This window comes from Lemur catta, chromosome 2, assembly GCF_020740605.2.
Source record: "Lemur catta isolate mLemCat1 chromosome 2, mLemCat1.pri, whole genome shotgun sequence".
Taxonomy (NCBI): domain Eukaryota; kingdom Metazoa; phylum Chordata; class Mammalia; order Primates; family Lemuridae; genus Lemur; species Lemur catta.
Genome location: NC_059129.1, coordinates 121,335,556 through 121,350,847, shown reverse-complemented (window position 1 = coordinate 121,350,847; position 15,292 = coordinate 121,335,556). Strand labels below are relative to the sequence as shown.

Below are 15,292 nucleotides of genomic sequence, written 5' to 3'. Positions count from 1 at the left end.
CAGGATATAAAAAGTCTACAGAATCTACACATTCTGAGTTTGTATATGCTCGGTCTCAGGCCTTGGAGAGAGAGGTATAGAAAGTGTTTACTTAGATCAAAATTAGGTTGAAACAATGAAGATATCTTACTCTTCGTGTAAATTGGTAAATGCCATGACTCTTGGAATACCAATCCTGCTAAAAAAGTGTCACATTTTCCCTTCTGGTATGTCTTTGCATAAATTGTTCCTCTCTCTGCAAGATTAACTGATACCATCTATGAGTATTCTATCCCCACTCTCAGCTTGCATTTAAATGTACATGTTTCTTTTCTTCTACCTCTTTTCAAAGGTGGAGGAATACAAGAGCTACCCTTAGCTAACGGCCAAACGCTACGTCTGAGCTCCTGTTCCCAAGTCTTTTAACCCCTTGTTTCCCAAAGCTGCATCTAAAGGCAAAAACAATCCTCCGACACAGGGCCCTCCCCCTGCCTGTGATAGGCTGCCGGGAATAGCAACAGCCTGTGTCACCGAAAAGGGCAAAGCCTTCGGAAATAGAAACAAAGTTGGTCACAAATCACATTGGCTTTGCCCGAACTTTTTCCCCCCACTCCGCTTTAGCATGCTGTCATGGGGCAAGTGACCGCTCCTGTCGGCGGGGGAGGTCGGGGTGGTTTTCTGCCGAGGGAGAGGCTGTAACTTACTTCTACGTGACCATGGTACCTGTTGAAAACACAGAGGGCCCCAATCTGCTGGACCAGAAGGGGACAGCGGCGGTGGCGAAGGGCACCTACCCAGCCAGCGGCGGCCCGCATCCTCCCTGGGCGAGAGGTAAAGTGAGACTGCGTGGCTCGGGTGACCCGCTAGGGGAGCACGCTGGACTCGTGTCTCCCTCGGGGTGTGAGTGCGCGCGCGCGCGTGTGTGTCCGTGTGTGTGTGTGTGTGTGTGTGTGTGTCCGTGTGTGCGCGCGCGCGCGCGTGTGTGTGTCTGTGTGTGTGTGTGTGTGTGTGTGTGTGTGTGTGCGCGCGCGCGCGCGTGCGCATGGGAGCGCGCTGGATGCGTGCGGAGAGGGGACAGTCTGGTGGGACGCGGGGTGCCTCGGAGCTGTAGTGTTGTGAAGACTGAAGTCTTGTTGGGACCTTCTATGCTCAGAAAATCTGAGCTTCATACTCACCACTGGTAGGATGGGTCCCGTCGATTATGTTTACATAATGCAACGTATGAATCTTTTCCGTTTTGGAAAGGTCGACCAAGATAGTAAACATTCCCAGGCATGCACAAACACACGTACCCGCACACACACATTTCCATTTATTATCACCAATGGGTAATATGTAACAAGTAGAAGTTGTAACCACTTTTTTATTAAATCAGTACTTTGAGTAGGCTTCATAAAATTATTAGTTATGTAATCAATGGACACAACTTCCTTTTAAAATTCCCAGCACGTTTGTAATGAATTTGAGTGTTATTCAGAGCCTGAAACGCCTGCCTTGCTGGCTCCTGCATTCTTTAAAACTGGCTTTTCGAACTGAGATTTGTTTAATACCTTTTCCTTCCAGAGGTGAGATTTGGAAAAGTTTCAATTCATTTCAGTTATCTTTGCTAAATCACAGACTTGTCTTCACTTCCACATTTACAATTTCCACAGACAAATTGCACACATTTTGCTGCTTCTTCCTGTTCATTTAGTTTGTTCTCAAAGGAATAGAAACTAAGTAATATGAAATGACATCAAACACAAATAATCCTCTCCCTCCTACGACTGTCCTCTGCTCTGTTCCTCCTAACCAGATACTATATCCTCAAGGTATGTATTGGGATTTCATGAGAAATCCAACACACTAATCCAAAGGCATTGGCCTTTCTTCACACCAAGGCATGAAGCATCCCCTCCTCGGAAGGGGAGAAGCCCTTGACCTTCCCTGTCCTGCACCAGCCTTCTCTTGCTTTCTCATTTCTCATCAAGAATGAGTATCTGGGGCCATCTTTCAACATGGCCTGCCCTCTCTGACCCAGAGCTGCCCCTTTCCCTAAGTGCTTGCTTCCTCACTAGCTCACACATTCCCTAAGAGCAGGTAAGGGAAACTTGTATTTGGGGATAAAGGGAAAGAGTTGCAAAGTTCTTTTCTCCCAATTCCTGGGAAAGTGAGCTGCAGTGTAGACTGCAGAGCAAGCTGAGGTGGTGATGTCAACAAAAGACTTAACTAAATAGAGTCAGTGATCATGTCACAAGGAAGATGAAAAGAGACTATCCAGGAAGGACCTTTGCAGTAAACATTAAAAGTTGACCATTGATTTGGATCTGGCTTTGAAAGAACAATGTACTCTTAGTAGTTTATATTATACAACTTCACAATTATCCTGAAGGAAGCTAATATGTATTTATGTTTGTAAAAGTTAAAAACACGTACAAAATTCAACGTAAAGTGCAACAGTTTATGTTGTTGTAAGGAAATGACAAATGAACAAGTATCATAAATTATCTTTCAAGTTTAATTTTAAATTTTATCATGTAGAAGAGGAAGCCTAAATGTTTCCCTAAAATCTCCGATGAGTACAACTGTGATTTGTGCTACGTATAGTTTGCATTTAGATGAAAGCAAACCTTTTGTTATTATTTTCATAACTTTTCCTAACTTGTCTTAAATATCTCTTGGCACCCGAAAGCAATTATACATATAGATGTATAAATGCATGCTGTATAGTTTTGACATGTTACTTAAGATCTCCATTCATTAATATTGGCATTGTATCTTAGTCTGTTTTATGAAGATGTTGAGGTTTAACGAAATATTTGTCACATATCCCTTTTGGCTTCTTTATACTTTAAACTTCTGTAGTTGCTTTCGTCCAGGAAATTCAGAGTATTTAAAATATGCTCAATAATTATCATAATCTTTCTGTATTTGAAGGTAGCAACCTTTTCTATATTCTTAGATGGAAAAATCAAAATACAAAGAGGAATGAGTTATATAACCCAGGACAAGGTAATTAAATCATGTGAGATACTGAAAAACAAAACAAAACAAAGCCCCTAAGCTCTGCGATTGAACTCCCTTAATGCTATTGTGCACAATGAAAATTTTTGGCAGGTTTTTCTTGGCTAACCCCTCTTTAACTGAAAAGAATGTTTTGTTCCAATGACTAGAAGCTAATGAGCTTAATTCATTTTCAGTAAACTAGGACTCAAAGTGGGTACATTTTTAGTAAATTTTTTCAATGTTCATGGACATGTTCTAATAGACCTTATAGGGCAAGGTGGAGCTTGATTTGAAATCCTGATGCCTGGAGCTGATAACAGATGTAGGTGAAGTAAGAAACTAGACTGCTGGGGCATCTCACACAGGGGAACCTGAGGTCATAACATGTGTGGTTGGCCTAAGCTCACACGGAAACTGGTACAGAACTGACCCTGGAGGCCTGATGCCTGCTTCTTCACCCTCAGCCCTCTGGCTTTCCTTTTTTCACGATCTGAACAATTGTCTAGGGAGAGGGTTCCCTTATGTCTCCCTTTGCCCCCGCCAGCACTGCTTTTTTCTGCCAGCACTGCCTTTTCCTCTCCCATCTGCCCCAAAGGTCAGAAACCAAGAACAATTTTTCCCGTGTGAGTGCAGGTTCTCAGCACTGCAGAGAAGGCCCTGGGACTCAGAACATGAAGACCAGACTCAGACCCAGCCCAAAGGACTGTACTTCATCCCCTCTGAAGATGCCAGTCTGGGATTTAAGAGATACATACTTCTATGAATCAGATGAACCCCCTAAGGCAGTTGTTCTCAAACATTTTTAAAGCTGTGAGCTCCTTTTTACAGACGGAGGCTGAGCAGGTGTGGTCGGTATGTGAGTTGTCACTGTCAGTATGCTTCTCCTGAGTGTCATTCTCCCAGGCTGAGCCTAAGCTGGGCCCCTGGAATTCAGTCAGGCCTAGGTTTCTCAGGCTTCCCTGGGCAGCCTGAAGGGCAGTTAGCTTGTAAGACAGATGGAGGAGAATCATGGGAACAAACTCATCTCCAGGGAAGAGAAAGTCAGGCAACCAGCCTGACCCGATGACAGCTTTGGTTGTGTGAAGAGAGATTCTAACAGGCAAGCTACCTTGGGCAGGCCCAGGCCTAGGTCTGAGGATCTCAGGGTTTGGGAGATGCTGGGCTATTTCCATTTTTCCACACTTTTTTTTTTTTTTTTGTGAGACAGGGGTCTTGCTCTTGCTCAGGCTGGTCTTGAGCTCCTGAGCTCAAGCTATCCTCCCACCTCAGCCTCCCCAGAGTGCTAGGATTACAAGCGAGAGCCACCGTGCCTGGCCCACACTTTCTATATGTTAAAAAATCAAGTATCCAAACCTTTGACATTTGTGCTTTAAAATCATATGTATTTAACAAATCAATGGTTGACAGCAACAACAACAAATTGTTGTGTGTATTATGATAGGTTTGACAGGATTTGTAGACATGTTAATTTATGAAAGACTATGGCCTCTGTCTGGTCACAAGACCAGATTTAAAGATAAACATCTCTCCTTTCAGTCCGGTCAGCATATCTCTGTGGCTGTACGTTTAACTTCACTTGGAAACCACATCAAAAGTCTAAATTTGAGGCTTTCATGACTGTGTGCCTTGGGCGAATGGCTCCTCTGGGATCTCCGGAGAAGCAAGAAGGCTCTAAACAAACATGGTGGGAGCTGTTTCACCACAAACTCCGGGTGGTGTTTGTCACACGCAGCAGTGCTCTTGTTCCTGTCTAAGGACATGTCACCCAGAGAGGACAGGGAGGTTGCCACTTGCCACGGTTCTCTTCCTGGGCACTGCAGCAGCCACAGACACACTGCTGGGAGCCTGCCATGCCAAGTCCTGGCAGACACGGCCAAAGCCAGCCCCAGAGCAGCCAGCCAAATGGGGTGGGGGGTGCACCTGGGTAGGCTGAGATTAGCTGGCGTCCACCAACATGCCTGAACTGGTTTTTACAGCCGTTCTGATGGGTCGGTGCCTGTGTCTCAGTTGTTAAATATTTTCGACATCGCCAGGTTGCCAGCAGGTATGAGACAGCTGCAATTCCAGGAACATGCCTGGTAGCAGCTGATGGGACCCTCACAGGAGCCCACAAGGTATATAGTATATATATACACCTTATTAAAAGTATTTGTTCTGTAAAATTTGGGTTCAGTCAAGAGGCTGCACTCAAGGATCCAGAAAGCCGCATGTGGCCCCAAGACCACAGGTTCCCCACCCCTGGTATATTCCCTGTGAATTCTCAAGGGGGTACATTTTAATGGTCTAGATCTTACACTAGTTGGTAGAAACAGAACTCAAAATACAATGAATCTACACTAGAGCAGCCTAAGGAAACTCAGATTTCATGTGTCCATGAAAGAAGAATCAGCCGATTTTAAAACACAGTTTTTAATTGCTGGATGTGCGTGGGATTTTATTTTTCATTCAAGAACAGTTCGTTTTTGAATCATCGTTTCCCAGGTAGCTTTTTCTCAAGGAAGAACTCAAGGACTATTTAGCCTTGGGGTTAAAAAAGTTCTGAGAGGTCCCAAAGGCCTTCCATTAGTGTGCAATTAGCTTCTGCTTTTAAGAGTTGAAGCAGCTATTTACTCAGAGTGTATGAACAAAAACTGGTTTTATAAGATTTTTAAGTTGAACAGAGTCAGAGTTCCCTAGTTCAATTTTTTTCTCATGACCAGTCTTCCCCAGAAGGGTGAGTTATTGAATAAAATAACACAATGGAAGCCACTTAAAAGACTCTAAGTGATGGTGGTGAGAAAGGAAAAAGTTGGAAGTGGCTTCTTCCCCAGGGGCTATTTGAGCAAATACCAAATGAGGACAATTTTTCATCCTTTCTTCCTTTAAAAAGTTACCCAATCTCAGTTAAATCACAGATCCAAAATCTCTCAAAATACTTCCTAGCTGATACTGAATCAAATATATTACTGTCACAATAAATCATAAATTCATATAGCTTTTATCTGTATTATTTTGTTTTGTTTTTGCTCATTGGTATAATTTTTCTCCCCATGTTACAGCTCACTCATTTATGCATTTGCTAAATGGCTGTGCCTCAATAATATACAAATTATTCTATACAATTTACACAGAAGTAATAATAAGACTAAAATAATTTATCACATTGTTCTAAATTTAGAAGCTTTCATTATTTTTGAATAATGATTGATTTTATACTGTTTTGCCAAAATAGGGAGAAAAATGCAGTCCTTTATTTGACTTATAGGAATATTTTTTTCTTAAGTAAATCAAGTACAATTTAATTTTAAACTGTCACATTGTGATTACACTGGAAGTAGTTGTTTCTCAGACAACTCATGACTCAGGTCTGCTCGGTGATGCCTAGCATTATTGGACTCTAGTGCTGGGCTATGGGGCTATTAGTGACGTCCACTGTTATTTTATACAAAATGTCTCACTCCTGCATGTACCTGTCTCCCCAATTTATGGGAAGTCGGAGTTGGAAGCTATGTGCAACGCCAACTTAAAAACCTGCCTGAAATGACATCTCAGCTTCAGATGTGCAAGGCTTTTTAAGAATAAAGGGGGATAAGTTGTAATTAGGATCCATTTGTATGGTGAGAGAGCATCCCCACACTAATAAAACATTTCATTTCCATGGGGAAACTAAGCTGTAGAAACCTCAAGGCAAAATCACAGGAAGAATTTTTCATGATGGAAACCCGATTATGTAAGGTACTGCCAATTTTGAAAACAAAGGAATTCACGAATTTATGAAAGGCACAGTTGTTATGCTGGAAACAAGATATTATTTCTGTTGCTGTCAGTAAAAGAGCCTGCTTCAAAGTTTTCACCTCTGTATTATGAAGTTTTTACCTCCCAGATTCAGATTAAATGAACCTTCGTTGGATGATTATTGTTGGCTAAGAGCTTCTATTGCTATTACCCCTTCTGATCTTTACAGCAACCCAATGAGGGAATATTATCCTTAGTTCACAGATAAGGAAACTGAGGCTAAGAGAACAGCTGAAATTTACCAAGCACTTACTGCCATGCACCGGATGCTCTTCTATCTCATTAATTCTCACAACTCTGCGAAGTAGGTTATTATCTTTATCTTATGGATGCGTACACAGAGGAACAGAAAGGTTAAGGACTTGTCAAAGTCCAGCTGATAACTGATCAGCCACTCTGATTGCAGACTGTCCCTTTACCATTAAGCCCAGGTTCCTCCTGGAGAGAAAAAAAATGACTTGCCCTGGGTAGCAGAGATAATAGGTGGCAGCACAGGGATAGGAACCTTAGTTTCCTAAATCCAGTCCAGATTTGCTCTCCTGACGAACAATAACAGCCAGCATTGAAGTTTCCACTCTCTGATCTGTCTGATCTGGGAATTTAGGTACCAGTTACAGTCATTTCAGAGCTTGGCTGCATTCATCCTATTTTAGCTAGTTCCCTAATTTTTCACATAACATGAAACATGTCTTTTTCTATAAGATTATAAGTTCCTGGATAAATGATATATTCTTGCACCTATTAGAGCTCTGAGTTGACTGACAGGGCTTGGAAAGTTCTGTGCAATTCATGATAGGTAAGAATTAGGCCTTTTTCTCTGTATTTCCAGCCTGTATATCAGGGATCACACACATATGGCACAAGAACCACTATCTTGTACCATCAGATTCAGACATAACCTGGGAAACATCTCAACATGGTGCTCACAAGACCCACCCAGGCCGATTGCACTGATCATCCGGATGAACTGTGCCTGCCAGACAGTGCTAGCTGCTGGCACATAATACATGCTTAATTGGTAAATGAGTAAATGAATGAAAAAGTGTTTGTTGAACTGAACTAAAGGGCATTTTGTTTTGTTTTAGAGATCAGGTCTCACTTTGTTGCCCAGGCTAGAGTACAGTGGTGTGATCATAGCTCACTGCAGACTTGAACTCCTGGGCTCAAGGGATTCTCTTGCCTCAGCCTCCTGAGCAGCTGGGACTACAGGAGTGTGCCACCATGCCAAACTAATTTTTTAAATTTTCTATAGAGATGGGGTCTTTCTATGTTACCCAGGCTGATCTCGAACTCGTGGTCTCAAACGATCCTTCTGCCTCGGCCTCCCGAAGTGCTGGGATTGCAGGTGTGAGCCACTGTCCCCAGCCTAAAGAGCATTTTAATTCAGCAAATACTTATGAGCAGCTGCCATATGAGAGGCACAGTGTTGGATGCATCAGGGTTATCCTTATCTGTAGGCTTTACCAACTCATCAGAAAGATAAGAATCTAAATAACTACAAAATAATCATTCAGCAAATATGGAGCGTCTACTGGGAATCAGATACGACGCTACGCCCTGGGGCCCAATGGTAAACAAGGTGCATCCACACAGTGCAGATGCTTATTGCCAATTTTGGGAGAGAAGCAAGGGATCAGGAAAACGATGGAGGAGGTGGTGAGATACATGATACTATGGTAGTGCACGGGTGAAGTTCAGCCAGTTCTTAAAGACTCTTGGAAGACAGGATAGCTAAATTGAGTCAAGAAGGTATAACTGAGGCCAGTAGTTTTACAGAGCATTCTAAGCAGAGAAAATAGCTTGCATACAAGCTTGGAGAAGAGAGAATGGCATATTCAGAGAACTTCCAATATGATGGAATGATGGGAGCACAGAATTCAAGGCAAGGAAGAGGATGACAAAGAAACCTGAAACTGAAAGCAGGGACCATGTCATGAAATCTTTGTGAGTAAAGCATCATGAAAACAGGAATTTTTGGGAAGGAGACCATATTAGTTTAGAGAAATCAATAAAGTCCCTGAAAGTGATGGTAGTGGTGATGGAATTAGGGAGTTTTAGAGAAAGCCCACTTGCATGTCTCCAAATTCTCCAGCTTTATGGAGTCACCATTCTTTTAACATTAAAATAGCGATAGCCCCAGCCTCCGTGTGGTTGAATCTGCCTGCCTCCTTGCTCCCTACCCCTCCGCCCATCCTCTAACACAGGGCACACCTCAGGAGGCTAGGGTTCTCCTGATCACTTCCTGCACCAACTCCCTATTTTCCCCTGATTTTTGACCTTCACTTCCAACAACTGGTCTTTTCTCTTATCCCTGCTCCCGTCCATACATAGATGACAGCCCTTTTTCCTTCACATTCTCAAATCCCATTCAAACAAGCTCTTTGTAGATTTTTACTGAGGACTTGAAGAGGTCTGTCATGCAACTGAATATTAAGTAGGCCCATTCTTAAAATTCTCTTGTCAAAGCCACCGTAAGGAGGTTCCTGTAAATCAACTTTTCTAAAATCTGCAGGCCGCTTGCCATATTTCTCCCTTGGCCTCTCTCCCCATTCCCATCCCCCACAACTTGACAACTTGTCCTGACCTTTTCTTCCATTTCTCCTATTTCTGGGCTCTCTTAGCCTTTTCTTCTTTCTTTCTCTCTCTCTCTCTCTCATCAGAATTCTCCCTTTATATTAGATAAAGCACTTCGCCTTTTCTCCTTCCCTCTCCTTCTCTCCCATAATTCACTGTCCTTTATTACTATGTGCTGTGAGCTTCCCCCTTAACGCCCAGGTGGTCATTCAGGCATGAATCCTGGTAAATAAAGTGTTCTTCCTAAAAGGACCTCCATCCACGGCCTTTACAATATTATTCCTGTTCCTCCCATTTCATCTCTCCAATTAAGGAATTTAATTTAATCACTATGGGTGACTCCAACCACTATCGAGTATATGGACTCCTTTTTAAGTATAAAAACAACTTCAGATCCTCATATAGTAGTCTTCACAGTTTTATATTTATTGATTAGAAAATATAGAACAACAGAAAGCTGCTATTCATTCACTAGCATATTGAATTTTTTAAAAAAAAATCCATCACATTTACATACATTTGAAGTCTTGAAGTACAAATATGTATATTTTTACTTTTTTTTCAACATTAAATCATCATTCAAGAGATGGGGATCCTTTTGAAGATGTGGTTTTCAAATGGCCTCAGCTCACCGGCTCACACACGTTAAAAATCTCCCTCCTAGAGACATCAGAGGTCTCTAGGTCAGAGGGCTGCCGATTTGTTTTCCTGATTCATCTTCTCTTAACAGTCTATTAAAAATCTCCGTGAAAACATGGACAGGGATGCAAAATCACAACAGCATTGAAAACCTGAAGTATTTGTCAGTGAGTTAGGATTTAAGAGTAACTAAAACTCGGATGGAGCCTAATGTGTAAGACTGGGCAGTGAAATGTCTGATTCCCGAAGACTTCCACTGTACATCTCCATTTGACAGACGCAGAACTTTCACCAAGCAGGGAAAGGAAAGACAGATCCACAGACCCTGAGAGCTGCTTCCTTGAGGTTAGAAAGTTTTTGCCCTACAGCTCAATTCTTCCTACCCCATCCTGCCGTTATCACTTCTCTATCTCACCGCAGGGGCTCCAGTTTCCCAGATTTCAGCAACTCTGACCTGGGTAGGAAAGACAGTGGCTCTCTGCCTTTTGAAATACAAAACCAGTGTTAAGATGGGACAAAGCCTAGAAGAGCCACGGAAGCAGTTGCAGAAGTTGCAGTTTCACATGTACTGTTTTTGACAAGCAAAGAACTACACAGACTGTTTTAAATAACCCAGAAATGATATCCCCTATTCATAATCAGAGGACCAAAACATAGAAGCAAAAAAAGAGTTACTGTCTAAGTCCAATGGAACCACACCAGAAAAATAACTTCCAGACGTTAGAAATTTAGCTAGAGGCTGTGCACATCAGTGCACCTCCAGTTTAAAACCTGAGAGGAGTTTCTAACTGCAACGAGGTGGCTAGAGTGTGTCAGACACTGAGTATGCATCTGCTGTTCCAACTCCCCTCGGATTTTCTGCCTTTCCTATCTAGGTAACTAAAAGTTTCAGACACTCACTGGCCAGTCTCTCTTGCCCCCAAGTTTGACCAGTGACCCACTGGTCCTGATCAAGAGATAATAGGGTAAGTCTTCAGGGTGCTTCTGGAAGTCCCTGCCATGAAAAAAGGTGGGAGGATAAACTCTTGTCCTAAGCCTTCTTCCATTGCCTCTTACCTGTGGATCCGGTTGCACAAGCCAGGGGACAAAAAGCAACCCTCTGAGGAGGTGGGAACGGAAAGATGGGTTGAGTGTGATCCTTGGAGACACCAAACCTAAGCTGTTCTTGTTAATTAAGCAATAAATGCCACTATGTTTTAAGCCCCTGTTTTTCAGGGTTTGGGGTTCTTAAAGTCAAAAATATAACTGATTTGGGAGCTAGATAAATAGAAGGCAGCAAATGTGGTTATTGGCAAGTGGATTTCAAATACAAAGGAAAAAGATGTATTTTAAGCTTTCTTTGAGAAACATAAATATTATAAATTTTGGAAAGCATTCATATATATGCTCAATATAATTTAAAAAATAGACTCTGTGAATAAAGATATAAAACAACATTTGATGATAAGAGGAAACTACGGTGAAGAGATGTGAACAGAACTTTATAAGACATGCAAAAAATGGAAGAGAATAAAACCGCACCAGTCTGAAATCTGTGATGTGGAAGATGAATATGAGAAGCTCTTCTACGAAACATTAAAAAGGATAAGAAGACAGATGAAAGCGGAAATTAATTTCTATAACTAACATATAAATAATTATGCCTAAACAAATGGGACAAAAAATATAGAAAAAATCTTTTCTGAGCAGAAGGACAACTCAAGTAGCAGAAAAATTTAGAATAAACAAGCACCCAGACTTATCCTGGTGAAAGTTTTGAACTGAAGAAGGGAAGAGGAAAAAAGAAAAAGAAGAAAGAGAGGAAGGAAAGAAAGAAAAGAATGAAAGTCAGACTGTAATCAGGCAGAGAAAGTGAACAACAAAACGAAACACAGAAAAGTACTAATACGCAAATGTACACAATGTCTCCCCTCTTAATACCTCCCCAGCCCATAGAATTGGGAGAATATTAGTTTCAGGAAAGTATGCCTGTGAAACTGCTACTAAATCAAACCTGGGATTGGAAAACTGAAAAAGAAAGAAAGCGAAGTTTCTATTTTTTTTCCTTCAAAAAGTGTTGAGGAAGACCAAAGTTTCTGTTGGTTTGAGTTCCATTATGTGCTGAAGAGAGGACTGGGGGGCAGGGGAGGGGTGGGAGGTAGAGGCTACATAAAGGATATTTCCAGTATTTACCACCTCAGGGGCCACCACACATGGTCCAAGACCAGGAGGCAACGTCTTGGACCTTTGGTGGCTGCAAACACCTCACCTGGACTCTCCCCAGGACGTGCCCTCTGGGGGTTTGTGTGGGCGAGCCTCCTGGGTACGCCACCACATCTCCTTACCAGGGTATCCGAGAGCCTGTCCTGAGCATGCCCTCCCATGGTGCAGACACTCCCGCCCCCAAGGTGCTCCCCATCTAAGGCAGGAAACAGACGTAACCAAATATAATCCAGGGTGCTGTAAGGCAATGGACGTAAAGACAAGAGAGAGAAGAGAGATCAACGCTAACCCAAGAGGGTGATTCTGGGAAAGGATTTCTAGAGGAGGGGAGATTGGAACTGCATCTTCAAAAATGAATCTGGTTTCCCTGGACTGTGAAGGAAGCGAAGAACACTGTGGCAAGGGGGAACAGCATGATGAGAAGCTCAAGTCTTGGAAAGAGCATGGAAGTTTCTGGAAACAGCAATTGGTGCAGCTGGGCTAGTGAATGGGTGCCTGGAGAGCGCTGTGGAGCCTGAAAACCTGGTCCCCTGAAAGGGGACTGCTCAACACTGAGTCTGAACAGCTAGAGAACATTCCATACAGGGGGCTAAAGTTTCATAAAATATAAATAGACACATGACAATAAAAAGGGCCTTACAATGGCACTATATTAACTAGCTAGTAATAGTGCCTAAAGCATCATAGAAATGCTAATAGCAGGCTATTCAAATGCTGAACATTGATATGAATATGAAGTTTTATATGCTGACCATTATATGACACTACATATCAGCCATAGGCTGGCTATACAACTGTGAGAGGAGAGGACCAAGGATCGGTATTTTAGAGTGTTGTTACACTCACTCATTTATTCATTTACTCAAAAAACATTGATCCTTTGTCTTGTGCCAAAAGACTAGAGGTGAGAAGACAGACAGGACTAAAGCAGCATTCTTGCCTCCAAGGAACTTTCAGTCTAATAGTGACCGCAAACAGGTCAATGAACGAGTGCCTTAGAATGGGACAGGGGCTTTGAACACTCGAGTTCTGTGCCCAGGGAGCACACAGGGCTGGGAGCAGGGTAAAGATGTGGACTAAAGGGTGGTCTTCAGAGGGCGCAGTGGTGGTTGAGATGACTGTTGAGAGATGAGTTGGGATTAAAGTTATTCCAGGAGAAGAAAGGGCGGGCAGCAGAGGCAAGGCCATTTTGGGGCACCTGCAAGATTTTCTTGAACAAAACATGAAGTAGGGGGTCTTTTAAATTTGCGATGCATTCACAGTTGGTCAAGCTGTATAATGACCCCACTGGCTGCCAAAAAGAAACGTGTGTGTGCACACTCTCCAGCCTGCTGTAAGATTTAGTCAGCCGGCAAGTGTTCATTGTGTGCCCATTATGGACAAACGCCGTAATAGGCACATGGGGAAGCAAGGGAAGAAGAAAGTGTGCAGAAACTCAAATACTGTGAAAAACGGAGCGTTTGGTGTTGCACGCCAGTTGCAGTTGTGGTTTCATCTGACTCACCCTGAGCGGCAGACAATGCAGCTATTGTTGTGGCCGGGGCTGCGGTCTCCTAGTGCCCTCGGTGTCCTTGCGCTGTGGGTCTCAGCAGCCGTTTGCATAAAGCCATTCAATTGTGATCACAGCTTTGATAGGAACAGTTTCACTTTATTACCTTAATAAAGAATCATCATTGCGTCCAAAGGCAAATTGGAAATCTTACTGTTGCTGCTGGTCTTCTAGCAAAGCAGCACGGGGCGGAAAAGTGTAACCCATTGTAAGGGTCAGGGGCCAGCACCCCTATAACAAAAGACAGGGTAACAAGAGAAAAGCCTAACAGATTTATGTAATCAAACTGTTCGTTTGTTTTAGAGACGGGGTTTGCTATGTTGCCCAGGCTGGTCTTGAACTCCTGGCCTTAAGTGGATCCTCCCATCCCAAGTAGCTGGGATTACAGGCATGAGCCACTGTACCCGGCTGTTTAATCAAAGTTTTACGTGACAAGGGAGGCTTCAGAAATGAAGACCTAAAGGCCCAGGGGAAAATGTTTTTAAGCTTAGTTTGATGAAGAATGGGCAGCCGTGTAGAAATGTGACTGGAGAAAATCTGTGATCTAATGGTGACAGACTCAAGGGAAACCCAGCAAGTCCTGTCTGTTCAGATTCCTTGGGGCCGCTGAGTGTAGCGCTTCCTCCTTCCGGGTATGGGGCAGGACCCCCAGGGAATAAGTGCTTTCAAGGGAGAAGAGAGAGTGACCTTTCTAGGTTTTATGGCCTGCTTTGGGGCAGAGTGGTTCTAGTTCTATGACCTGCCTTGGGGAAGAGGAATTCTGGTTTCTGCCACTCAGTTTGGGGGAGCAGGGGGTGAGGGACAGGAGGAGGGGAGGAGGTCAGAGAGCCCTCGCTTCCGAGGCCTTTCCTGTGTCCAGTTCTAAGTACTCAGCGCACCAAGATGCTATACTTTGAAGTATCGTGTTGTTCTAAGCCCCAATGGCTGCAAGAAGACACGGAGGACAGACAAACACACAGCCTGTGGGTGCCAGTTACAAGTCTCCAGGTAGTTTCCACTTCTGTGGTGTCCACAGAAGGCTGAGAATTCCCCTGTGGCACATTTTGGGGAAACAGGGAGGCAAAGGGCCATGAACAATGTGGCAGCCATGCTCAACGTCATTGTTCAGGGCAGACTGACTTTGGGGCTGGGCATCTTCTGAAACAGCACTAATTGGGAATCCTCATCTTGTCCTCCCTGTCAGCACTGGCAGCTTCTCCTCAGTCCACCTGGCTGCCCCAGAGTCTCACTGCCGTGTGTAGACAGCCACAAACCCCACACCCCCTGGCATCGCCTCAAACCACATTCCAATCTCTTGCTTCTTGCTTACTGCCAGATTTCTTGAAAAAGTTTATCTCTACTTTCTGGCATCCATAAGATAAGATGTTGCTTCTGTCATCATCGTTAACAAAAACGCAGGAAAAATTCCCACTCTTTAGGCTTCTTTGCATTGTTATTATACGGTAAAATAGCACCAGGAAAGTTTCTGACAATGGCAGTCTTGAGGTGTCACTGAACTGCAATCCTGGAAGTATTAGCGGCCGGCCTGAAACACTGAATTAGAATTCAAAACCCCAAATGGGCAGCCTGAGGGTTGGCGTGGAGCTTGAT

The 15,292-nt window shown here is 43.3% G+C and overlaps 1 protein-coding gene across 1 annotated transcript in view; it reads left to right on the top strand.

Annotated features, from left to right (window-relative positions):
* Positions 1 to 509: 509 nt before the first annotated feature.
* SLC2A12 (solute carrier family 2 member 12) overlaps positions 510 to 15,292 on the top strand; it is a 52,321-nt gene continuing 37,538 nt past the window's right edge. Inside the window, exon 1 of the mRNA XM_045544401.1 lies at positions 510 to 810. Coding sequence (XP_045400357.1) covers positions 696 to 810 — 115 coding nt within the window. The 5' untranslated portion in view covers positions 510 to 695. The remainder of the gene's footprint in view (positions 811 to 15,292) is intronic.